The 26,125-nt window shown below is 45.7% G+C and overlaps 2 protein-coding genes across 3 annotated transcripts; one reads left to right on the forward strand and one right to left on the reverse strand.

Annotated features, from left to right (window-relative positions):
• Kdelr3 (KDEL (Lys-Asp-Glu-Leu) endoplasmic reticulum protein retention receptor 3) lies at positions 1–10,173 on the forward strand. The gene is made up of 5 exons (XM_005379260.2): positions 1–284; positions 4,106–4,206; positions 4,862–5,020; positions 5,888–6,140; positions 6,900–10,173. The coding sequence occupies exons 1-5, from the start codon at positions 194–196 to the stop codon at positions 6,938–6,940; spliced, it is 645 nt and encodes a 214-aa protein (XP_005379317.1). The 5' UTR covers positions 1–193; the 3' UTR covers positions 6,941–10,173.
• Ddx17 (DEAD (Asp-Glu-Ala-Asp) box helicase 17) lies at positions 7,767–26,064 on the reverse strand. 2 transcript variants are annotated; one of them, XM_005379259.2, is made up of 13 exons: positions 25,747–26,064; positions 21,872–22,022; positions 20,911–21,010; positions 19,595–19,728; positions 19,298–19,363; positions 18,023–18,164; positions 17,502–17,662; positions 17,244–17,416; positions 16,836–16,946; positions 16,356–16,417; positions 15,695–15,754; positions 11,607–11,843; positions 7,767–10,790 (listed from the first exon to the last, which is right to left on the reverse strand). In XM_005379259.2, exons 1-13 carry the CDS (start codon positions 25,794–25,796, stop codon positions 10,285–10,287), a joined length of 1,953 nt encoding a protein of 650 aa, XP_005379316.1. In that variant the 5' UTR covers positions 25,797–26,064; the 3' UTR covers positions 7,767–10,284. The 2 variants fall into 2 exon arrangements, with proteins under 2 accessions (XP_005379316.1, XP_005379315.1); XM_005379258.2 differs by having other exon boundaries at positions 7,770–10,790; positions 11,601–11,843.
• Positions 26,065–26,125: the final 61 nt, after the last annotated feature.

Consider the following 26,125-nt stretch of genomic DNA (forward strand, 5'->3'; position numbering starts at 1 on the left):
CTTCCTGGCTCCCCACCCTGTGCCCGGCCTGGCCACGTCACCGCCCGGCGGCCGGGATCTCGAGGAACCGGTCGGCTCGGGCCTGGCCTGGGGCGCTGCGAGGCCGTGGCCGGGGACGTGGCAGCCGCCCCGCGCGCCGGAAAGTTTGCTGGAAGTTCGCTGCTGGGCGCACGCCGGACCGGCGGGCTGGACCATGAACGTGTTCCGAATCCTCGGTGACCTGAGCCACCTCCTGGCCATGATCTTGCTCCTGGGGAAGATCTGGAGGTCCAAGAGCTGCAAGGGTGAGGGGCGCCCCCGGAGGGAGCAGGGTCCTGTCCCGGCCCCCTGCCTGCAGGAGGGCCGCTGTGGAATGGCTGTGTAGGGTGGCGTCTTCCCTCAGAAGCTCAGCTTCCAAAAAGGAAAAAAGAAGTTAAGTTGTAGGTATCACAGGACGGTCGCGGAGACTGGGGCAAAGGGAGGCCTTGTGCCTCCACTTACACCCCCACCCTGGCCTCCTCCGAGCTGGCCTATTACCACCGCTCCCAGGTGAGTGGGCGGAGGGGGGAGATAAGAAGGAGGTGCCGCCCTCTCGATCCCAGTAGTGACTCTCATTGTCCTCTGCCCTCGCAGGGGGCGCGGGGAAGAGAGGGTGTGCACTCAGGCAGTGGCCCCCAAACTCAGGGTCTTCTCTTCCTTTTCCCTCTGTTCCCCCTGCCCTTCCCAGCCTCTCCAGGCTGGGCCCCTTCCTGCCCCTGCCTGTGGTGTGGCAGGAGCTGGCCAGCCTGACCAGGTGGGCATGGAGCTGCTCCCAGGCGGAGGTGGGGTGGGGTGGAGGAAGCTCCTTGTCTGCCTGGTGGCTTTGGGCGGGGAGAGGTTCCAGGGCTGGGTAGGGGTCGACAGAGACCCAGTGCAGTCAGGGGCTACCCGGGCCCCTCCGGCAGCGCACCGCCATCTTTGTGGTCCAGGTGCCCCCTGTGCTTGGCTCTGGGGTGAGAGGAGCCGGTGAGCCCAGGCTCCCTGCGGGCTGCAGAGGCAGAGAGCAGCCTCAAGGCTTCATGGAGGAGCTCTGTGCTGGAAGTAGGTGTGCAGTCCAAGGAGGAGATGCAGACACATGGAGGTCGCCACACTGTGAGGGGGCATGTCCCAGGGAGGGTCCCCAGGGAGAGGAGCCCGGGAACCATGGAAAGCTTGGGAAGAGGGGAGGAAGCTGAGGAAAGGCCCTGACGCAGGGCTGTCTGGAATGGAGAGAGGGATGGAGACTGGGCGGGGTGGAACCGCTACCTGCGGGCTTGAGGCGCTGCAGGCTCATAAACGTGGGTTTATGCACCAGGGGTGCTCCGGAGGCAGTCGCTCTGGACCTGGGAAGTGGGCCAGGGACTCAGATGGTGGAGGGAGAATGGGCAGGGACCCATCTCTGCACTCCGTGCTTGGACCTGGAGGGGCGCTGTTGCCTGCCCTCTTTCCCTGGCACCATGCTGGGCGCCTGGGATGGAGCACCCATCAGGGACTTGCCTGGCAGAGCAGACCCAGGCTGGGAAACCACCAGCAAGAGACAGTCTGAGCGACGGAGTAAATGAGCCGGTCTTTCAGGGGCGTTAGGTGCTTGCAGGGAAAGAAAAGGGGCAGCGTGGTGGCTTGGACCAGCCTGTGTGTGTAGACGAGTCCAACAGACCCTGGCAGGACGCTGGCAGGAGCTGTGGGCTTTGTTCTTGCCCATCCCCGCCTCTCTGTGGGACCCTGGTGCTCCTCAATGGGTGGGAATCACCTGTTTTCAAAAGTGGGAAAACTGCTGTGCTCAAGGCTGCCAGGACCCCTGAAGAGGCAAAGGAGGTGTAAGGCCCAGGGGAGGAGGGGGCAGGCTACCTCTGGGACGGGACATCCTCCGTGGGACCCGGGGCTCTGGCAGGCTCTCAGGGCTTAGAGAGGTGGCCTCACATCCACCAGACCAAGAGCCAGCCTTGGGTCTGCACCCAGCCCTGCTGTGCTCACACCTAGCCTACTGCTGCCCTCACCCGAAGCACACGGTGCCAGGCCCCAGGGACTGTAGTAGGACCTTCTTCCTCACGTCAGTGCTGCCCAGGGGTGGGAGGTGAGCACCTATTTTACAGGTGAGGAATGGACCCAGCACTGTCCAGAGTGTGGCAGGCAGGTGTGTCCCTACTTGGTCATTAAAAATGTCCCTCCCCCAAATGCCTGGTCATGGAGGGTGAAAGGAAGGCACCATCGGGGATGCAGGGGAGCTAGACCTTGAGGAGGTCATGTGTCAGTAGCATGCTCCATTTTTAATGATACCCAGAACTGTGGCCCTGGCTGCAGGGTGCAAGACTCACTCTGGTGTGGACCAGGGAAAGGACAGTTTGGGCAGGACCTCAGGGCTGGATAAGGCTTTGGGTCTTTATTTTAAGGGCATTTGGAAGCCACTTGAATGGTTTAAGCAAAGTTTTATTTTAAAAATAGCCCTCCGATGGGTGTGGTGGTGCACTGCTATAATGTAGGCACTTAGGAGGCTGAGGCAGGACTGCCACGAGTTTGAGGCCAAGCTGGGCTACATAGTGATTCCCTGCCTCAAAAAAACAAACAAAAAAGCCCTTGGATTGCTGAATGGAGAATGAAATTGGGGTGTGAGTGGGCAGCAGTGAAGGATTTGGGGAGACCAGGCTATGAGTCCTTAGGGGAGGGTAGCTGGGCCATCTGAGGGCACTGGAGTCTGGGAGAAGAACTAAGAAATATGGCGTTTGGTGGGGCCTGGTGATTGGGTTGAGAAAGGGGGGGCTGTGGTGAGTTGGGGTCTTGTGCACCCCCCATACAAAGTAGACAGGCGGAAACAAGCTTACGCAGGAGAGCTTGGAGCTGGAGGTTCCTTGGAGTGGGGGTGGCCGAGGTGGTGGAGGGGACTGGGCAGGCAAGGATTAGGTGGCATGGAGGACACAGCCACAAGAGGGAGCAGGACACTGAGGGAGCACGACAGTGGGCTTTGGGGTGCAGAGATGTGGGTGTCGTGGATGGCAGTGGTTTGCAGAGGTGACCCGGGCTAGCTCCACAGCAGTGATGGAGGGATGTCCATGCCTGGCCCTGGAACTGCCTCCGTGACTTGTCACTGGTGGTTGGAGGAACCCAAGGAGCATGGGGACGAAAGCAGCAGAGACTCCAGGTTTGGATGCTGGAGTGGAAAGAGGGTGCGGGGTGGGGGGGACACTGGCAGGACAGGCGTGGTCTGGTCGGTGGGAAGCACGAGCCTTGCTCTGGCCTTTGAATTGATGAAGTGAGCAGCAAACGGTCGTCAAAGGCGAGGTCTGCACGTGTGGGGGTTGGTGAAGGGACAGGGGCTCTCTGTGCAGCCTGAAACCTAAAGTTCCTCGATAAGAAGTGGAGAGAGAGAACAAAGGAAAGGCCGAGTCGAGTGACACACCGTGCTGCCTATGCGCATGCGTGCACACTCGTGTGCACACAGGGACCCACGAGGCACACAGAGGCTGTTTCCTTTACATCTTATTATACTTTTTTTCCCCTTTTTTTCCCAGTACTGGAGGGAAACCCAGGGCCTTATGCACATAAGCACTCTACTGTTATACCCCCAGACCTGATTTTTGTTTTATAAAAAGTAAAAGTAGACATAACTTTTATAACTAGGAAATGGGCTTTTTAAATCTTTGCATTTGAGAAAATTAAATGGAATGCACCTCTGGCCAATGCCTTCCTCTGCTGGCTTTGGCCTCATTGGTGAGACCACACTATGGAGTCACTGTTCCTTCTCCCGGGAGGGACAGAGTTCTGGGGATGTCACTGGAGCCCTGGGGGTGGAGCACAAAGAAGCCTCAACACCCCTGCCCAGCCTGGCTCACACCACCCGCCACCCCCAACATCCTCCCCGAGCAAGAACCGAGGCGGCACACGCAGGGGGACTGGGAACTCCGGGAACTCGGTGTTCGTGTCCTTATTTGGTTGACAGGCTACAGCTGAATGAGAGGAGCTGGACTGCAAGGAGCTGAAGGGAAGGCTGAGTTGCTTGACCCTCAGGACCAGACAGGGCGACTCCAGGCCATCCTGGCTCCAGGCTCTGCGGTCTGGGGGTGCAGATGGCCTGGGGCTCTCTTGTCACTATCTCCTGTCCCCTCTGGCACAGGCATCTCTGGGAAGAGCCAGATCCTTTTCGCCCTTGTCTTCACCACGAGGTACCTGGACCTCTTCACCAACTTCATTTCCGTCTACAACACAGTCATGAAGGTGAGGCTTCAGGAGGTGGGATGTTGGTGCATCTGGGTGATTTTGGTGCATCTTGTTTGGGAAGCACTGGTCTGGAAGAGTAGAAGCATAGCTAAACGGAACCACTAGCCACCACAGGACAGCTACTGCCAAGCTTTTCTGAAGAATTACAGCCAAGTAATTCATGGGACATTAGCCCTTGTGAATACTTACAAGACACTCATGCACATCCAGGGAGTTTTGTTTTTTTTTAGGAACCCTAGACTGCCACTACTAAATCCCGAGAAAGACCCTGTTTTTTTTTTTAATTTTTGGTGTTTTCAGTCCGGGTCTCACTCTAGTACAGGATAGGCTTGAATTTGTGATACTCCTGCCTCAGCTTCTTGATAGAATTACAGGCGTGCAACACCGCGCCCAGCTGGTCCTGTTTTTGTTCAATGCTCTGCAGATGGAAGGGACAACTGGGGTACCACTGACTCTGCGAGCACTGCCAGTCCCTGTTGGAGGCATGGAGTTACTTCACAAGTGTCATTAAATTGGGATTCTAGGCCATGGGCCCAAGAGGTGTGGTCAGCATTTCACCTTGGCGTGATGGCAGAACACTGGCCTGTGGGTTTGGTGGCTTCAAAGGCTGACAAATAATGTCACAGATTCCCGTGCCTATCTCCCTTTTTAGGTGGTTTTTCTCCTCTGTGCGTATGTCACAGTGTATATGATCTATGGGAAATTTCGTAAAACATTTGACATCGAGAACGACACGTTCCGCCTGGAGTTTCTTCTGGTCCCAGTCATCGGCCTTTCCTTCCTGGAGAATTACAGTTTCACGCCGCTGGAGGTGAGAGGCGGACTGAGTGCTGATGCCAAGGGCAAGGCCAGGCATAGAGCTCAGTGGCACAGCACCTGCCTGGCAAGCAGGAGGGCCTGAGTTTGATTCCTGGTACCCCCAATAAAAGAAAGGTTGAAAGGAAGGTGAGGCGGGTCCCGCAGCATCCTTCTCTGGTCCACAGTGGAGTCTGGGCCTGTGCCACCACCGTGACTGCTGCTAATAGCCATGGTGTCCATAAGCCACACACACCAGTCTTCCTTGTGGCTGAGACCTTGGTCCAGCGTATCACGAACAGATCCCTAGAGCAGTGCAGGCTGAGGTCACCTCAGCAGGCCTGAGCTATAGCCTGCAAAAACACGGGAAATGAAATTCCTAGAGATCCTGCTGGTGCCGCTTACGGACTATATTTTGAGAAACTGCCTTCAATTATGCAAGTTTATTCAACAAAACTGCAACCTTAAAATTGTTTCATAGAAACATCGTGCTGTTCTGAAACAAGCAGTATGTACTGTATAATCTTAAAAATCCAACTTGTATTTGCAAAGGTGAGAGTGTATTCTGACAGAACATTAGTTTGGGGCTGGGGGTGTAGCTTAATGGTATAGTGGTTGCCCAGCATGCATGAGGCCTGGGTTCCATCTCCAGCACCACAAAAAAGCCAATTAGAACAGAAAAGCTTCTGACGGCTGGGGTGTAGCTCAGTGGTCTGGGTTGCATGCCCAGCAGCCCCCTCCTGTCCTGCCCAAACACTTGAGAACCTGAAGTTTTTCTTTTGCTAATGCCTATTCTCTCCAGCCATTGCATGTAGCATTTGGCTTTCTATAGACAGGCCCTCTTGACCTTGCTCACCACCTCTGTGGCTTTGCTCTGCCTCAGATCCTCTGGACCTTCTCCATCTACCTGGAATCAGTGGCCATCCTGCCCCAGCTCTTCATGATCAGTAAGACTGGAGAGGCCGAGACCATCACTACACACTACCTGTTCTTCCTGGGGCTCTACCGGGTGCTGTACCTGGCCAACTGGATCAGGCGCTACCAGACCGAGAACTTCTACGACCAGATCGCGGTGGTGTCTGGGGTAGTGCAAACCATCTTCTACTGTGACTTCTTCTACTTGTATGTGACCAAAGGTAGGTGCTGCCAGGGAAGCAGTTTTCTGGGGAATGGCTTGAGCTGTTCATCTCTGCTGTAAGTACGTGAGAGAACAGCAATGCCATAGCTGTGCCCTCTGCGGTACATACGTTAATGAAGGAAGATGCCATAAAAAGCCTCATAAACCTGGAGTTACCCATGTCAGCTCAAAGGGCCTTGACAACCAGGGTAAGGGACTTAACTTCCTTTTCTGCCAAGGATTGACTGGAGGGCTCATTAAAAAACCCAAAAACCACCCACTGGCTGGCTGTGGTGGCACATGCCTATAATCCCTGCATTTGGGAGGCCCCAAGTTCTAGACCAGCCAATGCACTATGTAATGACTTCAAGGCCACCTGGAACTACATATCCAAAAGGCTCTCAAAAAAACAAAAACCACCAACCAAATCCACCGAAGAACCCCCCACCCCACAAAGCTTCTGTGTGTATAAAGCAGCCGCCAGAACAGGGACTCTAGCTGCAGTGGGACAGCTTCAACTGTACATGTAAGTCAGTAAACCAAAGCGAGGAACTGGCTGGTTGTACTACCTAGCATGGAACAAGGCAATTGAGGCCAACTGCCAAATTTACATCCTGAAGGGTCAGCCTGTCTCTGGTTAACGAGACCCACTTCCCCCTTGGCTTTAATACTGACACCGTGAGTTGGATGTTAAATGATACTAAGGGTTGTGCACACACAAAAAAGCAGTCCTTTGGTCAGTCTGGTCACTTGTAATTTCATCTCCACTTTCTTCCAGTTCTTAAAGGAAAGAAGTTAAGTCTTCCAATGCCAGTTTGAAGGCCTTCAAAGATGGTCTATACCTTAAAAAGGACACTGAGGGAACCATGGGTGAACTTACCCATGACTTACGATCATGGATAAAGCCAGAAAGATGCCTGGTATGGGTTTCAGCAAAGAACTGGTCATTCCACCTAGACCTCGTGAGTACAAACTTAAATCCTCAACAGAGTTGGTGAAAAGTGGAGGCCAAGTGCACAAGTCTGGGGCTTTAATATCAACTGGAAAGAAAAACCTTAAAGGTGCCTCAGCCATGAATGGATAAACCATTGATCCTTTAAAGCCCTGGTACAAGACATGCCAAGCAACAGGAACAATCTGGAAAGACATCCCTGTGCGTAAGAATGCCCCAACTGAAGATCAACTGGAACATTAGGGGTGTTTTTATGCTAATTTTCACTCCCAGGTAAACCAAACTGAGGTAGCCAGGATATAACAGTATTAGCTTGTAAGAATGAAACGTTATTTTACTTCACACTGCTTTCAAGCCACAGCAAAACAAATGTACTAGCTTTGGCAGAAAGTGACATCATTTGTGCCTCACCTTTCAAACTGGCTTGGGTCTTTACTATGGTTCAAGTGAGACTTGTACTCTACCTTTATCCCAGATGCCAGCTTAGGCAGCAGCACTGCCATTATCACCGTTTTACTGATGCGCTGAAAATACCAAACATTTACCTACCGAGTATCCTGCCCTGTTAAATGCTTGCACTAAAACCAACCATCCCACTTCCTTTCAGTTTTAGGTGCTAATAAGGTTATTAGTCCATCTAATACCCAACTTTTGTCTTGAAACAAAAGTTTTGAGCAATAAAAAATTCACACCTTATTGTCAACAGTATTTTTATTTATACCTACAAAAGAAAACAAGATGGTATCAAAAGGACAATTTACAAACTAAGAATAGTAACATAGCTCTTAGCATCCTGTGCCTGAACATCACACATCTACAAATCTTTCAAGTCTTAATGCAACAGGAATGTGTTTAGAGACCAGCAAGGATATGAGTAGAGAGCACTGATCCCAAGCAAAAGCCACCAACCTTTTAGACGAAAGAAGTCCGCACAATGAATTGCAAGGGAGGGACTGGGGAGAAGCAGCCCATAGCTTAATACTGAAACCCTCTGCCCAAGTAAGTTTCAACCACGAATGGCATCAAGACTTGTCTGCTCATGTTCTGAAGAGCAGAACCTGAATTACGACATGGACGTGGAAGTTACCTTAGAGTGAACAGGAAAAACTGCTAGATTTTCAGCTGTGCTCAGACCACAGAAGCCCTGGAAATTTGGAATTTGCTGTTATTTTGTTAATTACAATGTCCCTGAAGGAAAGGGGAAGCAAGCACTCCAGATGCTGCTTGCACACCGAGACCTTGCCCTGAAATATTTGTAGGAGCTGCATTGAGGAGGACATCTCCTGTAGTAGAATCTCTAGGTTTAAAGAAAAATATATCAGAAATTGGTTGTAGAAAGAAATGTCCACAACAGACTTGTCAGTACCTAAGAGACACTTTTTTTGGAGGCGGTGGGGTGGGTAGTGGTGGCAGCTATAGTACTTTGGTTTAAAATTTGAAAGCAGAGAGCAGTTTTGCCACATTTCTTCTATTCCTACCATCCTCCCTTGGCCTCCACCTCTTTAAGATGGGGGAACAAAAGGAAAGGAAAAAGGAGGTGAAAAACAAGAAAGGATGTCAAAGGCTTTAACATGCATACATTTCAGCTTATGCTGATAACCTACCTGTATGTTGCACACTGAATCATACTGTCAGAACCCCTCAGAAACCATCCCTTCTCTCTCCCTGAAGGATTTTAAAGGGAAAACAAAAACAAAAGCAAAAAATCTGAAGTATTTCAATACTTAGACCTTATAAACTAGCAAGCACTCTCAGGCCACGAAGAACACAGTAGAGCATCCTCCCTTAATTCCACTGTGTGCAAACAATACCAGTACCAGAATAAAAACAATCCCATCACACTGGATCTCCAAAAGGGTTCTGGGACTGTCTGATTGCCCTTCCTGTTTACAGTGAACCAAGAGCAGAAAATCTTTTCTAGGTTCACCTGCTATTAAGTCTCAGCAAAGCAGTACTACTAAGGGGATGAATTCACCTACCTTCATTCAGAGGAAATTCAAAAAACAAAACCAAAAACAAACGAAACAAACTTAAGACTCTCATCCTCCAGACATTTCCTAAGCACTACCTACCTGTGAAGAGCTAAGTGCAGAAGGATGCAGGGGACATTATGCACCCAGAGGGCTGTTACACAGCACTGCAGAGGATAAAAGGAAGAGACTGGAGGGGTTTAGTTTTTGCTCAAGAAAACTTGGCCACAGGGGTAGAGAGGCTGGCAAAGAGCTGCTTACTCTACCACTATAAATACTGAGCTTCAAAATCTGGCCATTTTGAGTATACTATAAATAAAGAAGCTTCTTACACTGCTGGCGAATGCAGACTCAACTGTTTAATAAAGTAAATTTCCAGTGAGCATTTATGTTCATTTGCTCACAGCAGCTGTCTGGCTAGATAATCAATTTCACAGATGGTCCCTGGTTATATGGGCAAGAAACACAGGTAGCTTTTACCCAGATGCTGAGATGCTACAGTTTAGCCAGCGTGAGAAATGCTTGCAGTTAACTTAAAAGATATAGGTAGACTCAGCAATTCAATTTCTAAACTGACACTAAACTGGCTATTTTTCCAGTAACTGGGATAGGAGCAAGGGGAGGCAGAGTGTAAGGGACACAAAACCAACTAGGAAATTTTAACTTCAAATGCACTTCAGCCATCATGAGCCAAAATGACAAGAGCAAAGCACTGTCTTAAAAACTGAGGAGCCGGGCCCCACTGGAGAAATGTTAAAAACCACCACAGAAAATGTGCAAGGAAACCCCTCTTGGTTTTCTAACCCAGGGATGAGAGCATTTACAGCAGATGCCATTTTCTTCTGCAGAACAATTCAGACCCCCCTTCCCTCCCCACCAACTCGGGACAAGGAAAAACTGGCTCCCACAAAAGGAAAAACTGGCTCCTAATACCTTTTTCTTTTAAAATGAAAAATAGCTCAAATATCCTCAACATGCAAAGTTGGGGGAAGAAATTAATCTCTTCCAGTCGGTTATATACTTTTTACAAAATCTGTTATTACAGACTGGACCATTTTGGCAGGCAGAAGAAACCTGACAGTGAATTCTAACTAATCTGCATGAAAGGGCAAATCACAATGGTTGGGAGACAAAAATAAAAAAAAAAAAAAAAAAAAAAAGGGAAGAAAGAAAATAAAAGGGAAGTTGGTGTTCCTTTAAATGTAATTAAGTCTGCACAAGTCACCCCACCTCAATCGGCTTCATTTGCGAGAAGGCGGAGGGGGAGGAGGGGGAGGGGGGTACTGGTAGGCCGTCTGCCCCATGTAACCTATCATATTGGTAGCTCCTGGAGGTTGTGCAAACTGTTGTGACATCAGTGGCTGTGGCTGCTGCCCAGACCGGCCTATCCCACTAAACTGCTGGCTAGAGCTCTGTGAACTTCTCCCAGTTGAGGTGGTAGTGCTAGCTCCGTAAGTGCCAGCACCGTACTCCTGGGCCGTATAGCCACTGGTGCCATAAGCAGCTGCCCCATAGGTGCCTTGACCATAGGTATATTGGCCTGCTTGTGCTCCAAAGGCGGAATTTGGACTTCCATAGCCACTGCCATTAGCATAACCGGCTCTATCGGTCTCACTACGATCTCGATAGCTTGTAGAGTCTCTCCGGCCTCCATCCTTGACTCCTCGAAGCCTCCGATCACACTCATCCTGATACATCAGATTGGGATTGTTGGCTGAAGAAGTGGTCCGATATCGAGAGCGACCTCCTGATGGGAGGACATAAGGTATTTTTTAATGTCAGGTACATGAGCCAAACATATCCAAATATTAAAAACTCACAAAGGGTCAGACATATTCCACACTGTTTCCTTGATTTCAGCAAGTCTAGAGCTACTCTAAGTTAGTACTTGACTTAACTTTTGGCCCTTTTAGGCCTTTTTTTCTTCTGTGGTACTAGGTATTGAACCCAGGGCTTTGTGTATGCTATGGAAGTGCTCAACTACTAAACATCTAGCATCCCTAGCCTTTTTACTTCTTAACATGGGTCAACAGAATTAAGGCTGGCCTCAAACTTACTATATCCTCCTGTCCTGGCCTCCTAAGATTGTGGTTTGTACCACACCCAGCTAGGCTTTTTTCATGAGAACAATCTAGAAACTCAATTCATTGTACTGAACTGGGAATTACGAAGTCCAGATCCCAGTATATTTTCCAACTGTGTAGAATCAACTGTAATGTCTCAATTTCTACTAAAATGGTATATAATTAAAGATCTATTCATATGCAAAATTAAAAACCTAATATACTAAGTATTTTGAAGATATAAAGCAACTACAGGCTAGCTTAATTTTAAGCATGCAGCACATACTTCAAAACTGAAAGGTCATTTTTAGATTATAATTGACAGAAACAGTGTGGTACAAAAGTAGGACAATCACTTTCTTTTATAAGTCATGAATACTGGCCTTTCTGATTAAGCAACATACTTAAAAGTCTTCACAAGATTAAAAAACAGGGTACAATAAACACACAAAAAGAAGATACCTTGGCAGTACCTGGAAAACTCCAGGACTTACCCTTACCCCCTCCTCCGCCGCCTCCTCTGTGGTCCACCAGCTGCATCAGTTTTGGATTGATAGCCTGATTGGCCTCTTCAAGCACTTTGATCAGCTCTCTGGCCTGCTTTAGGTTCCCTGGGGTGAAGAAGGTATAAGCGGTGCCCTTGTTGGTGCTTCGGGCTGTTCGGCCAATACGGTGCACATAATCCTCTGAGCTGTTAGGATAGTCATAGTTGATGACAAACTTGACATCTTCCACATCTTTGCAGTCCATGATGAGTCAGTGTGTAGGTTGATGTGGCAGGGAAAGAGAAGGTAAAGGACATGCCAACAACAGGTGGGAAGCACGAATGCAGATGACAGCAAGAGGAGAGAAGACGAAGTTAGTAACCACTCTGAGAGGGAACAAAAAAGACTCATCCCAACAGAGTAAAAGAGGATTAGTGGTTCTTGAGATATGTATGGGATGTTGCATCTTTACTGGCTGTAAAATCCTAAGGGAATCCCATCCAACCATCTGAACTCCTGCCTCTTCTGATTTAACCGGCATACACGCAGGAGTTGTGCCAAGATTTGGTCTTCAGATTGGCAAATTCCAGTGCCACCTTTTCAAAACTGGAGTGCAGAAGAAAAGCAGTATCCACTGTTAAGTTACAGGGCCAAATCACTTCTACTCTGTTGGGAGAAGCCTGGCAAAATCTACCAAAAACATACAAACTTACCTTTACGCCAGTCACAGAGCAAAATAAAAAAAGGAGCTTCATATACTTTATTACTACATTTCCAAGGCAACTTAACACAACTTTAGGGTAAATTCTCCCCTCTTATATTAAGAAAAACCTGAGCAAAGCACACACCTATTTTTCTTTGCAGAAACATCCAGATTACCTCTCCCTTTTCAAATACCAGTAGAGCACATTACACTAAAATTTCACTATACTACCAAGCCCAGCTTCTATCAAATGAATTTTTGCTCAACTCAAGGTTATTTCAGACTTAGTACTTATTTCAATGATCAAGATAATCTCTGTGACCTGGGAAATTAATAGCCAAAGAACGTGGGAAAAACCATGAAACCTTGAGACACAAGTCACATTCTGTCCACTGCTGGGAATTGGGCTGAATAACCTAGTACTTAAATCATGTAAATGTTAGTGTAATGCTTATAGCTAAATGTACTTTTTCCTTTTACCTACTTAAAACAAACAAATTTAATAAACAGAATCCTAATGTTTTGTGGAAAAAAAAATCTGCATTTTACAAAGAATATTCAGAAAATATCCTAGATAAAACACAGATTTTTGTGATATAAATAATTAAAAAACATTCTCTGTTTGTTACCAGACCGATGCACACTCCCTCCTCCTTTGGGAAACCGCTGCAGCCGATCCCGTCTCTTTGCCTTTTATTTTTGGCGGCCTCCTTTCGAAAACTCCGCCTTCTGACACGGGACCACTGGAGCGCGGGGAGCATGCATCAAGGGTCCATGGCAGTGAGAAGTCCCCACACACGCTCGCTCTGTGAACTGGCTTAGATGCTTCTCTGTAGCCCCATTTGGTTGCCAAGCGCCGGAGAACCTGGGTTCGGGTAAAAATTTCAGGTCCTCCAACGCCTCCCCCAAGGTAAATGGGGTGATTGTAGAAAAAAATGATTAATAAAAAAAATGTAAGTTACATCCAAAGGGTCAGACTGCATCTATTGCCCAGACTGGAATAATTTCAGGGGAAAAGGGGAGATGATTAAAAAAAAAAAATTCAGCTATTGTTGTAGGGCTTGTGAACAAAGGGCATTATGTCTGTTTCTTATTACAATAAAGGCTCCTCGGTCGTTACTGACCCCTAAAGTCCTGAATCACACCAGAAAGACGAGAAGGCACTTATCACAGGGGGCAGCGTGAGTCTCAGGCTAGGGCCGTTGATGCTACAAAGAAAAATCTTAATGTACAGGACATGGGTGTAAGGGTGAGGCAGGGGAGAGTATGGGGAATTATATTTCATGACTGCATCTTCTGAGCTAGGATAATGCTCCCAAGTCACTCACATGGAGTGTGACTGTGGGAAGCAGTACAAGGTGAACTACTGCACCAGATGCACAGTAATTCCTAGCAGAAAGCAGCCGACAGTTCAGATACTAGTTTGGGGGCACTTCTGGCGGGGCTCAAAGGGATGGACATGATGCAAGTTCTTCATACTAGAAAGGTGTCCTGTGCATACACATGGCTGGCCGGCACGTGAGGGCAAGAGCAGACTTGGGTTTTCTCCAGGCAGGCCTGCCCTGCTGTTATTTATGCACTGCCACAATACTATCCTGTTGCCTTTACAGAAGATGCTGTAGCAGGGTAAGAAATAGAAAAGTGAACGTTCTGGCCAGCAATAAGAACCCGTGGTCTGGAAAGCCCTACAACATGGCCTGAATGTCCAATCACTAATTGGGAGGGTCTCAGACTAGCCAAACAGGCTCATCTAGAGCTGCTTCGGGCCAATGTAGATTTTGCCTTGGCCATGTATTGGGTGATCTGCAGCTGATAGCAAAGCTTCTGTTAAAAAACAAAACAAATTAAATTCAATACTTTTAGTTTAACAGTGTGTAGCTTAAACAAAAAAGGAGAAATTAAAAATATCCCAGTGGAAAGGGCATTGTGGTTGCCTATTATAAAATTAGGGGAAGCAAAGAACTTACCTGAAGGGAACATTTAAGAGACCATCGCTTGACAGGAAGTGAAAAAAGGCCTGGTGACTCAGCTGAAAATTGCACCCCTGTCTATGAGGTAGAAGCCTTCACTTTCCAGGATCTTGTAGGACCTAGGTCAGAATTCTGCCATTTTGGTGGGTTTTCTCCCTCCTTTGATTTTTATAAGGCAGCAAATAAAGGGGCCCAAAGTAAACACTGATGTTGAGTAACAAGAAACAGACTCAGGTACCTTCCCTCTCCCCTCACTTGGATGAGAGGGGGCAGGATGAAGAGTCTAAATTATTCTAATGGTAGCCAATTGATTTGGTTTAGAAATATAGGGGAACATGGAGCAAATATTTTTAATTGTCTAGGCAAGATGCACAAAGAAGCTACCAGCACATAGCAAGCCTGTTTAAAAACCACCATCACTGAAAGCATTTGTATGAACTGCTTTCAGGCCTCCGCCTTCTCTCCCGACAGGCTCAAGTTCTAACGGCACAGCTCCAGACATGACCTCAGAGGGCAGAGACAACTCTCCGTCATGGCTGCACGTCACCACCTCTGAAGGAGGGAATGATAAGTCCAATGGATAAAAAGGCTCCACCACTTTTTAGTCCAGTGTAAATGCTTGTTTTCTTTAAGTGATATACGGGAATATGGTGCTTCTCACCTTACTGGACAAGATATTACTGTCAATAGTCTGAAGATTTCCTAGTGATACAAATCATCTCTTTTTAAATACAGAAGTTCTGAGTCAGACCTGTTTAGCTCAGAATGATGGGCTTAAGTACCACAGTATTGATCATAATGGGTCAAAAGCTCCAGAACACCTTCTGATTAAGCTCTCAGCATTAACACAGCTCTGATACAAGTATGGTTGGGAGGAAGGGGTAACTGAGAGCCCATCATTAATTTACTTCAGCAAGTAACACTGGGCAATGCATATTTAATTAATGAAATATAGACTTATTAAATTTCACTTAATAAGGATCCACAGAACCAGGTCTCAATATGTATTTATGTACAACAGACAAAATGATATACAGAAAAGAATGACCGGAAGAAACTAGCTCATGATAGCTAGGTTCAATCAGGCTCGTTCTATCCAGCCAGAAAATAAGACTTAATCAGGAAGAAGTTAGAACTGCTCAACTGAGTGTCTCTTCTCCCTCTAACTGAGGAGTCATGCCTAGGCCTTGCTGCAGACCAAAGCCTGTTTGTTAGGAGCAGGAAGAGACTTTGAAAATAAAAGGGGGAGAACCCCCCCGCAAAAAAACAAAACTAAGGATGAAAAAAATTGTGGGGAGGGGAAAAAAAAAACCTATATCCTTCTCTTTTCACTAAATAGATGTATACACAACTCTAAATTTCAAGTGACAAACAAATCTTTAAACCAAAAGATATAGAAACCATCGAGAGAGACACCTATCTATACAAACCTAGCCCACGGGAGGCTACATCCGTGGCAATGAGGATGGGGGCCTTTCCAGAACGGAATTCTGAGGGGGAAGAAAAAACACAAAGAGCCAAATTACATATACAACCAAGCAAAGTAGGGCAAGTGACAGCATTAAAAGATATGGAGTCAAAGGAAAAAAAACACTCCTCTCCCAAAATGCTTGTATGTTATTTCTAAGTATGTTATTTCTTTTACTTTACTCAACAGGCCTTCTCGTAAGAGAGTACTCATGAAAAAAAAGAGAACTGAAAGGACATACACTAAAATACAACTGATAAAAGAACTTTTTTTTTTTTCGTCTTTTTTGAGACAGGGTCTCACTATGCAGTTCAGGCTGGCCTTGAGCTCACTTTGTAACCCAGGCTGGTCTCGAACTTGCAATGATCCTCCTGCCTCAGTCTCCCAAGTGCTGGGATTACAGGTGTGCGCCACCACGCCCGGCACATCTTTCTTTAGAACATTTAACTGCCAAACTTTTCTTTGAATAACAAAAGCAAGAACTTACTAAAAATAAAAGGAGGATGATTTTAAGTTGTCTGAAAGTATTAAGAACCAGTCTGCAAAGCCAAAATATTTACTATCTGGCTCTTCTACAGATTTTTAGGCAAAAACCCACTGAAAATGCTTAGTTTTGAACTTACCATTAAGTACCCAATCTCTTTCTGGTTGACTCTTATCTCCATGGATACACATAGCTGGCCAACTATCATAAGAAAATGAAACATTTTAGGAATTTTTTAAATTTAAAGAGAAAGTTACTACATTGTTTCGATAAAGTTAAGGAACATGAACAGACAACTATGTTCACTTAGACAGGCGCAGTAGCACATGTCTATAACCCCAGCACTCTGGGAAGCTGTGCCAGGGAAATCTCAAGAATCACAAGTTTGAGTCAAGCCTGGAAAACTTAGCAAGGGCCTGTCTCAAAAGCACAAAATAAAAGGGGCTGGGAGTACAGCTCAGCCTGAAACCCAAGTTTAATTCTCAGTATGGCGGGGGGAGTAGTGTTGCACATTAGGTGGTATTAGAAAGCCATTATTGAAATTTTAGAGTGTGCAATACCAATTTAGAAATCGCCATTAAAATCTGAGCCTAATTAATTATTCTGGTGTTATACTCACCCATCTCTGCGCATCCTTCGAGTGAGGTCATCACAGCGTCTCTTTGTCTCTACAAATATGATGGTCTTATTTTCCTTTTCAGCCATTATTTCCTCCATCAGTTGAATCAACCTGAGTAAGACCAACAATACAGTCATCATATAAAAACCTCCCCATATATTAAGTAGACTACTTCAAAACTAACTCCCAAAGCTACACTACTTAACACCAGGATTCAAATCCAACACACTCCTATTGGTGATGCAAAGAATGGGTTATTAGAAAGCCCCAGTGTTTCTAATTTTTTCAGGCCTCAAAAAACAAACAAACCAACAAAAACAACAAAAACTGGCTTCTCTAACACTTTTTTTCTGGAGAATTATTAGAAACAGTTTATCAGTATTTGTGAACAAGTGGAATCTTTCATACTTGTGGTCTTTTTCACTTTCCATGCAGACATCCACGATCTGAAGGATGTTGTGGTTGGCACTCAACTCCAGATTGCCCACGTTGATCTGAGTATAATCACGCAAGAAATCCTCTGCAAGCTGTCTTACTTCTTTTGGCCAGGTTGCACTCCACATCAATGTCTGCCTATCAGGCTATCATGAAAGGAAAAGTCTTTTAGCGAAGAGAACTACATAACTGTCAAAAGACATAAAGGCATGAAGTATACACTGTACGTACTCTGATTTGGTCAACAATTTTACGGATCTGAGGCTCAAAGCCCATATCAAGCATCCTGTCGGCCTCATCCAGAACAAGGTAAGTACAGCGGCGAAGGTTTGTCTTTCCTGACTCTAGGAAATCGATCAGGCGCCCAGGAGTAGCTATGCAGATCTCAACACCTGTAAAGCATAAAGATCTAACTCATGAGGAATTCTTTATCTACTCTCTAAATCTGAGCACACAAACTAAGAACACCAGCTCTGTGATCTTGCACACATACTGCAGAGCAGTACCTGCATAAATATAATGTGAGGAAACCTCAACTACAACCATCAATCTTACAAAGTCTCCAGCTAAGGTCAATGCCACCTCCCAAACTAGCTAGTATAACCATATCTGAGAATTTCTAAGCTTCTGTAACAGTGGTTTTTTTTTTTTTTTTTTCATAAGAACCCATTACTTTTTCAATATCATACACAGAAATTGCTAAACAAAACAAAACCCTATTCTTATTTACTGAGGTATTTTTATCAAATTACCTCTTTCCAAGTCTCGAATCTGGGGGCCTTTAGGAGCACCTCCATAAATGCAAGTACTCTTCAATCTTGAACACTTGCCATAGTCGTCAGCCACCTGCTGTACTTGCTGAGCAAGTTCTCTCGTAGGAGCCAGAACTAGACACTGGAACAGGCAAAAAACCCCACTTGAGACACCTACCCCAAGTTAAACAAAACAACCCCCTAGAAACATCAAAGTGCAAAAAGGTAATTAATTCTTCCCTATGTAGTACTTTTCAAGGTGTATGACAGGGTGGGGTACTGGGATGCCCAGTGGCTTAAGTAAAACTATACTGGAGTGTAGGTAACAAGTGATGACATTTGCTACTTAGTATGTTGATACTGTCATTCATTTACACATACCATACAAGTGGATATGTATGGATTTGTATGACCTAGTGCAGTGGTGGTGAACCTATGGCACACGTGCCACAGTGGCCTGTTTATCACTGGAAGCTCTAAAATTTCACTATCACTGACCTAGTTAGTGTAACTGCACAGCTCTCACAAAATGAGTAAATGTGCCAGGCATGGTGGCTCATGCCTGTAATCCCAGCACTTGGGGGGCTGAGGCAGGAGGATCGTTGCGAGTTCGAGGCCAGCCTGAACTGCATAGCAAGACTGTCTCAAAAAGACCAAAAAAAAAAGTCCTACAATGAAACCATGGATTAAATACCAGCACAAGTAAGAAAAGAGCAGCGCAAGCTGAGTATGGCAGTACACTGCTATAATCCTAGCCCTCTGGGCAACTCAGACCCTACCTCAAAATGCGCGGTGGCATGTACCTCCGTAACACCAACACTTGTGAGTCTGAGGATAGTTGTGTGTCTGAGGCCAGCCTGAGCTACAATGAGTTAAACTGCACAGTGACGCCCTGTCCCCGCTCCAAAAACGGCCCACAAATGAACACAATATGCACTAAATTAGCACTTAAGCATAAGAATGGTTCAAACCCAAGCAACCCATTTGCTTGCTGTATGTGACTGGGCAAGTCATTTAGTTCCAAAACGGGGTTATACGGAGTAGATGGACTTAAGAATGAAATTGGAGGGGCTGGGGATTTAGCTCAGCGGCAAAAGCGCCTGCCTGGCAAGCGCAAGGTCGTGAGTTCGGTTCCTGGTACCAGAGAAAAACCAAAAAAAAAAAAAAAAAAAAAAAAAAAAGAATGAAATTGGACATTGGTAAAGCAGTGCCTAGAACACAACAGGCATTCATCTGTAGTTATTCTTAGAACTGTAAATAAAACAAAATACTTACGATTGGGCCATCTCCCCTTTCCAAGTATGGCTGGTGGTTAATATGAACAATTGCAGGCAGCAGATACTGGGGAGGAATAAGAACAAAATATTACACCAAAACCAAGTCATCATCTTAACAGTGCAACTTCTAACAGTAATAATGCTGAAACAGCAACTAAAAAGCACAATCTACTACTTCCATCTCTTGTGCAACGTACATTTGAACGTGAAATATGTCCGCTTTAGATAGCTAACGTTACTGCCTACACTTCTGTGACAATTAGGATAGCAAAATACTCCACTTGCTGGTACTCACCGCCAATGTCTTCCCAGAGCCTGTTTGAGCGATGCCCACCATATCCCGGCCACTAAGAGCCAGTGGAAATCCCTGGCACTGAATTGGAGTTGGTTCTGTAAAGTGTTGATCCATCAACACATCCATTACATATTCTATGAGAGAATAAACATATTATTGCCTTAAAAAAGAAAAAAAGAGGCTCTATACCCAGCCCGTCACTCCCTTTCAGATCACTGTCCTGCAGCATCCAAGGGCACAGGGACATAGCAGTCACACTGTTTGCCGAATGTTTCTTACGTTCAGCTAGAAAGACATTTTATTCTGCTGTTGTGGACGAGGGAGTGGCAAACACAGAAGTGTTAACAAATGCAAAAAAAAAAAAAAAAGATGAGGGCTGGGGACATAGCTCAGTGGCATAAGCGCCTGCCTGGCAAGCACAAGGTCCTGAGTTCGATTCCTCGCGTCAAAAAAAAAAAGAGAGTCCTTCATCTAGACAGTAGATAAGCATAAAAAATTCTTATGCACTAACATATTTACCACTACCGTTAGGAAGTTAATTTTTTGAAACCTGTAATGGCGTATGTCTAGATGTCCCCTCAAAGCCTCATGTGGTCACAGGTGGGGCTTTTTCAGGGGTGGCTGGATCTGCAGTGTGTGATGTTGGAATTAATTCACTGCGCAACACTAGGATCAAGAGCACTAGGGTTAAGGGAGTGCTGCCTGCCCTAGGTAGCCTGGTAAGATAAGAGACAGAAAGAGCTTTGGTCTCTGCTTGCTTCTTTTGGCTTCTGTCTACAACAAACTGCTTCTCCTCTGCAATGCCCCTCTGCCATGTACCATCCTCCCTTGGAGCTAGCCAACTATGGACTGAAACCTGTACTGTAAGCCAAATAAATACTTCCTTCTTTAACTCTGGGTGTCGGGCATTTTGTCTCAGCAACAAGTATGACAAAAAACTATTACCTAAATTACTACCTTTATGAAAGATTTCTACTTGTCTTTTCAACACTGTAAAGTCTTTATATGTAGTGCAGACTGGCCTTAAGTTGACAGAAGATCTTCCTGCCTCAGCCTCCCAAGTGCTGGGATTACAGGTATGCACCATCACACCCAGCTCTAAAACCTTTAAATAACCTATTACTCCTGTTTATTACCCAACAAAATCTAACAATCAAGGTTCTAGGTTGGGTGTTTTTTTTTGGAGACAGGGCCTCACTATGGAGTTCAGGCTGGCCTTGAACTCATAGCAATTCTCCTGCTTGAGCCTCCATGGTGCTGGGATTTACAGGCATGGAGCACCATGCCCAGCAAACTCTGGGTTGAAGAACACTTACGTGGGAAGTTAGCATGATGAAAGGCAAAGACAGGCTTAGGACAAACATCTCCCCCTCGCACTGTGATCTCTTTCTTTCGGCGTAGCTCATCAACTTCATACTAGCAGAAAGAATGAAGACGAATTAGTAAAAGTTATTGTCCATACCCAAAACTTTTATTAGCCAAGCAACTAATTATTACCCAACCCACAGTAACAATGGTAAATATATACTATGCTTTCAACTTTGTGAGGATTTTCCTAACTGTGAGTTGACAACGCAAAGTGGCTAGGGGTTCTGTTCCATGCAAGAAAGCACATACACAAGGTCAGAAGGAAGCACATACTTAAGGTTAGAACTAGGAAATGAGAGTATATGGAACGTGGGGCCAGGTGTGCTTGTAAATTACTTTTCCATATAAACAACCACTTCGTAAGTGGAGTCCCAAACAATCATGAAATTAAAAAAACAATCTACTATTAAAATCTACCTCATAAATGAAGACATGTCAATATACAGTTAAAACCATGTATGAGAAATATATTATAAATCAACAAGGGGGCCAGGGACACAGCCCAGCAGCATAGCGCCTGCCTGGCAAGCACAAGGTCCTTAGTTCAATTCCTGGTACACATAAAAAAACCCAATCAACACATTATATGTATATTTAAACTGGTCTCTCTTATGAGTACCAAGTAGTCTTAAAAATCTAAGAACCAGCCGGGCGTGGTGGCATACTCCTGTAATCCCAGCACCTGGGAGGCTGAGGCAGGAGGATCCTTGTGAGTTCAAGATCAGCCTTGGCTACAATGTAAGCTCAAGGCCAGTATGAACTCCATAGGGAGACCCTGTCTCAAAATAAAAGAAAATCTAAGAACCTTATACGATAACAAAGTATATAAGACAGCAACAAGTAAATTCTACCCTATACTTCTACTTGTTTCATTTATCTGTATAAAAAAAAATAATACAAAACACTTACTGGAGTCAGCCTTGCCACTTCTGGATGTTCCACATAAAAATTTTTCTCAAACTTGGGGAGCTCACTCAAATCCCATTTCTTTTTACGTAAACGCTCCCCAGGATTACCAAATTTCTTCGGAGGGAGTCCACCGCCACCTCTTGCTCCAAATCTAGGAACAGCAAGAATTTTTAAAACAATGTTACCTTATGTTCTCGGAAAAGGTGCATAAAGACTGACTCCTAGGATACTACCAGCTCCCCACCCCTATTTTATGGGTATGTGCTTGAAACAGTATCAGATGCAACAATGAACTGCGATTTATTGATTCAACAACTATATTGTTTTACATGGTGCTGGTGATACGAGAGAACAGAACAGATAAATAGCTTGTGTAAGAGGAGGCAATTAAAGTTTAAACAACACTGCTGTGGATGGGAGGAATATTCAAGTTAAATTCCCTGAATTTTGAACAGCTTTTCAGATCCCTTCCCCGTTTAGACCATAAAGAACATTTCTGCTCTACTTATGAGCAAAGAGAAAACTACTGGGACCTATAAAGGATTGCTAGTTTATGCTAACAAAGGAGTCTGAACAAACAATTTATGGGAGAAACAATCAATAAAACATATTTAAGGTTTTTAATAAAAACTCAAGCCCAGATTTTTTTTTTACAAGCAAACTAAATGGAAATATAAGCATGGCCTCTAGACAAACCTGAAATGTAACAAATTACAAGTTATTTTGCTGGGAGAATCGTAATACTAAGATGGCCTTCATTCCCCTACATTACTCTATGTAAAGGGCAGGGCTTTAATATCCAAACAGTAAGGCTATTTTTTTCATCTCATTTCCTTCACTCCTTGCAAAACATAATACTGAATTTAATTTGCTTTTCCCACTCTTAACATCTTGTAGAAAGTGTTTACTTTTCCAGCGCTGGGGACTAAACCCAGGGCCTTTGCACAGAGCTCCATTTCCAGCCCTTTAATTTTTGAGACTGGGTCTTGCTAAGTTGCCAAGGTTAGGATCCAACCTGTGATCCTCCTGCCTTAGCCACAAGTGCTGATGACTACAGGCATGTGCCACAGCGCCCAGCAGCAGTAACTATCTTAAAGGGCTTCAATTTCCTGTAACTCAAACCATTAGAACTCTGGGGCTTAAAGACCAGTTAGTTATATCTCTACACAGATTTATGGCAGAAAATTTTGTTGGCATTTTGGGTATCTACACTCAATAAACAGAGTAAACCGACATTACCTATACTGCTACTGGTTAACCAGTGAGAGAAATCAAAAAGGAGACCCATGCAGCACCAAAATACACCCATCAGTATCTAGAACATGTTCTCAGGCTTCCAGTAAACAGTACACAGACCAAGGGGCGTTCCCACTTGTAAATCAATAAAAAGTACTCTAAATAGATCTTTATCAAGAAATAGTATGCACGCTTACAGTGTCCTAGAGATTCAGGTTCAAATACAAGGTTCTTGGAAAATACGTTGCTTTCCCACTTTATAATACTGATGTCAGACTTTCAGGGAAGCTTTTACCCCTGTAGTTACCCATACCACCATTAATACACACACAGCCCACTTCCTGGTACACTTCGCTGTTTGTTAATGTGACCAAGTGAGTAGCAAAGTTTGTTACAGGATAAATTCAGCTTTTAAAACATGTATATGTTGACCACACCCGTTGTTTCCAACTAATTCAGCAGCAGTTGAAAGCACAAAAGAAAACTCAAGTGAAAGTAGTTAGGGCACAAACCTTATCAGAGTGCAATTTTGTCCTGGACTTTAAAAAAAAGCTTTCCATTTTTACCTGTCATCTGATACTCAATGAGTCAATATGGGATATGGGTTGAAATTTACCATTTCTCTTTTCAAATACTAATTGCTAAACTATATTTATGATAAAACATCATGCACAGTAAAGAAGTAGAATACCATTATCAATACTTCGGGAAGCCTCCTCGTGCCTCCTCTAAGTTTACAACCCCCATGATTACCTTGAATTGTAGTAACCATTCCTCTGGTTTTTATAGTCGTCTTATTTTCCTGTATCCTTAAAATATGTCAAACTATTTTATTTATTTGGTCTTTTTGAGACAGGATCTAGCTATGCAGTTCAGGCGGGCCTCGAACTCACAACGATCCTCCTGCCTCAGCCTCCTCCGGAGTGCTGGGATTACACGCATGGGCCACCACGCCCCGCGCTCAAACTACTTTAAAAACTAAGTATGTCTGAGAATCATCTGAGAGCCGGGCATGGTGGTGCATGCCTGTAATTCCAGCACTCGGGAGGCTGAGGCAGGAGGATCATTGTGAGTTTGCGGTCAGCCTGGGCTACAAAGTGAGCTCAAGGCCAGCCCGAACTGCATAGCCAGACCCTGTCTCAAAAAAAAAAAAAAGGAATCATCTGAGATGACCCAAGTTTTTTTTCTTCTTTTTCATTGCTGTATTGTATTCAAATATACAAATACCCACAATTTATTAGGATACTGAGTCTCAAACATGCTATTCTCACCAACAATGTTGGGATAAATGGTTTTAGACATGGCTCCTGCATCACATGTGCACAGATTTTTCTATGGGTCTTTAGGACAGACTAGGGTGTAATATATAATTACTGCATCACTTTCAAATTTACTAGGTATTTGCTAGGCAGCAGCGTTGAAATTCCCTTCTAAACTTTGCTCAACTGTGAAACCCTAAATGAACATTCCACTTTTAGCTCTCCTCTCTGAATCTAACAAAAGATCGCAGATTCCCCTAAGTGCGAAGTGAAAATGGTTCTTATTTTGTAACTTAGTGACAATCGAAGTGCTTGTGACTAGTAAGTCTAATATTTGTCTATTTAAAACATGCATGTTTGGGAACAGTATCATGAACACCCAATTACAGCGGGACAATCGCATACATTATCTCTTAATTCCCAAGAACACAGCCCTCTTCTTCCATTCAGCTGAAAAAAAAAAATGGGCTCACAAAAATTAAGGATGTGCCCACAGTCACACCCATTAAGAAGCAGTAGCCTGTAAGCTCAATACTCCACTTGGAAGGCTGAGGCAGGAGGATCGCTGTGAACTCAAGGCCAGCCTGGATTACACAATGCGACCCCATCTCAAAAACGAAAGAAAACAAACTGGTAGCACACGTAAATGTCTCTGTTAAGCAAAAAGTCATTTAGCTGACGTGAAAAAAATCCTAAAAACTCAGTATCTTTATTCAGGTCTAGTCCTGTTACATTTTTTATCCCTGATGGTGCAACAGTGGCCATTACAACATCAAAACTTTCCGGGCTAGGCCGAGAAGTTAACGCTGGAACACAAAAGAGTTAAAAAAAAAAAACAAGTTAAAATTACAATACTGCCCATCTCTCCAAACTCCCCTTCCCCCTAGTACTATGGATAACTGACTTCACTACTTTACAGTTCTATGCGCTTCCTTTGAATTACACAAAGCACGAGTGAAGGAGATTAAGAACCTATGTTTTAAAATCAGAAGTATAGTAGTATCAGAAAAACTGTCTAGCAAGAGCTCAAGGCCTAGAATTCAATCCACAGCACCGGAAACAAAAACAAAATGAGAAGCCGCGCTTTAGACTGATGGCCGACAGTGATCGCTGGGGACATCATGTAAAGGAAGCCATTTCGAGCTGGGTTTCCCGAGGCAGCACAAGAGCGTCTGGAGCGTTTTTTCCAGACGGTCACTGCGGCACGGGGAGATCAAGTGACCCGCCCGCGCGGCCAGGCCCGGAGCGGGGCCCTTCCCGCCGGACCCCAGCCGCCCGGCGCCGCCATTGTGCCGCGGAGCCCGCTCGGCCTCGGGCAACGGCCCCCTCCCCCCGCCCCCCGCGACGCGCGGCCTCGCGGCCCGCCGCCTCCCCCCTTACCCGCCACGGTCCCGGTCCCGGTCCCGGTCCCCAAAGCCTCCTCCGCGCATGGTCCCAAATGGGTAGAGATCTGGGAGCGGGGCACGGATGGCCGGGCTCGGGAGGGCCTGCGGCTCCGGTCTGGTGACGACCGATGGCGGCGGCGCCTCCGCTGTTGGGGCGGCGGCAGGCGCGGCGCTTTCTCGCTCCGACGCGCTGTCTCCCGTCGCAGACGCCACCGTCGCCGCCTCTCTCGTCGGAGACGGGAGCAAAACACAGAGAATCGGGTAATAAAAACGGTGAGGAGGTTTGGCTACGCTCAAACCCGGCAGTGCCGCGGTTTAGGCGTCTCCTTCCTTCTCAGCGACTGCACAAAATGGCGGCCGCCGCTGAGACTGCT

The sequence above is a fragment of the Chinchilla lanigera genome, unplaced genomic scaffold (assembly GCF_000276665.1).
Source record: "Chinchilla lanigera isolate Chin_1 unplaced genomic scaffold, ChiLan1.0 scaffold00012, whole genome shotgun sequence".
Classification (NCBI taxonomy): Eukaryota; Metazoa; Chordata; class Mammalia; order Rodentia; family Chinchillidae; genus Chinchilla; species Chinchilla lanigera.

Excerpts from the sequence above, each read along its gene's own strand:
- Kdelr3 (XM_005379260.2), top strand. The coding sequence starts at position 194 with ATGAACGTGTTCCGAATCCTCGGTGACCTGAGCCACCTCCTGGCCATG. Across the intron at positions 285-4,105 it reads GAGGTCCAAGAGCTGCAAGG|GCATCTCTGGGAAGAGCCAG; the intron begins GTGAGGGGCGCC and ends CCTCTGGCACAG. Across the intron at positions 5,021-5,887 it reads ACAGTTTCACGCCGCTGGAG|ATCCTCTGGACCTTCTCCAT; the intron begins GTGAGAGGCGGA and ends GCTCTGCCTCAG.
- Ddx17 (XM_005379258.2), bottom strand. The coding sequence starts at position 25,796 with ATGCGCGGAGGAGGCTTTGGGGACCGGGACCGGGACCGGGACCGTGGC. Across the intron at positions 19,729-20,910 it reads TCATCATGCTAACTTCCCAC|AATATGTAATGGATGTGTTG; the intron begins GTAAGTGTTCTT and ends ATTCTCTCATAG. Across the intron at positions 17,417-17,501 it reads AAATTGTTGACCAAATCAGA|CCTGATAGGCAGACATTGAT; the intron begins GTACGTACAGTG and ends CTTTCATGATAG.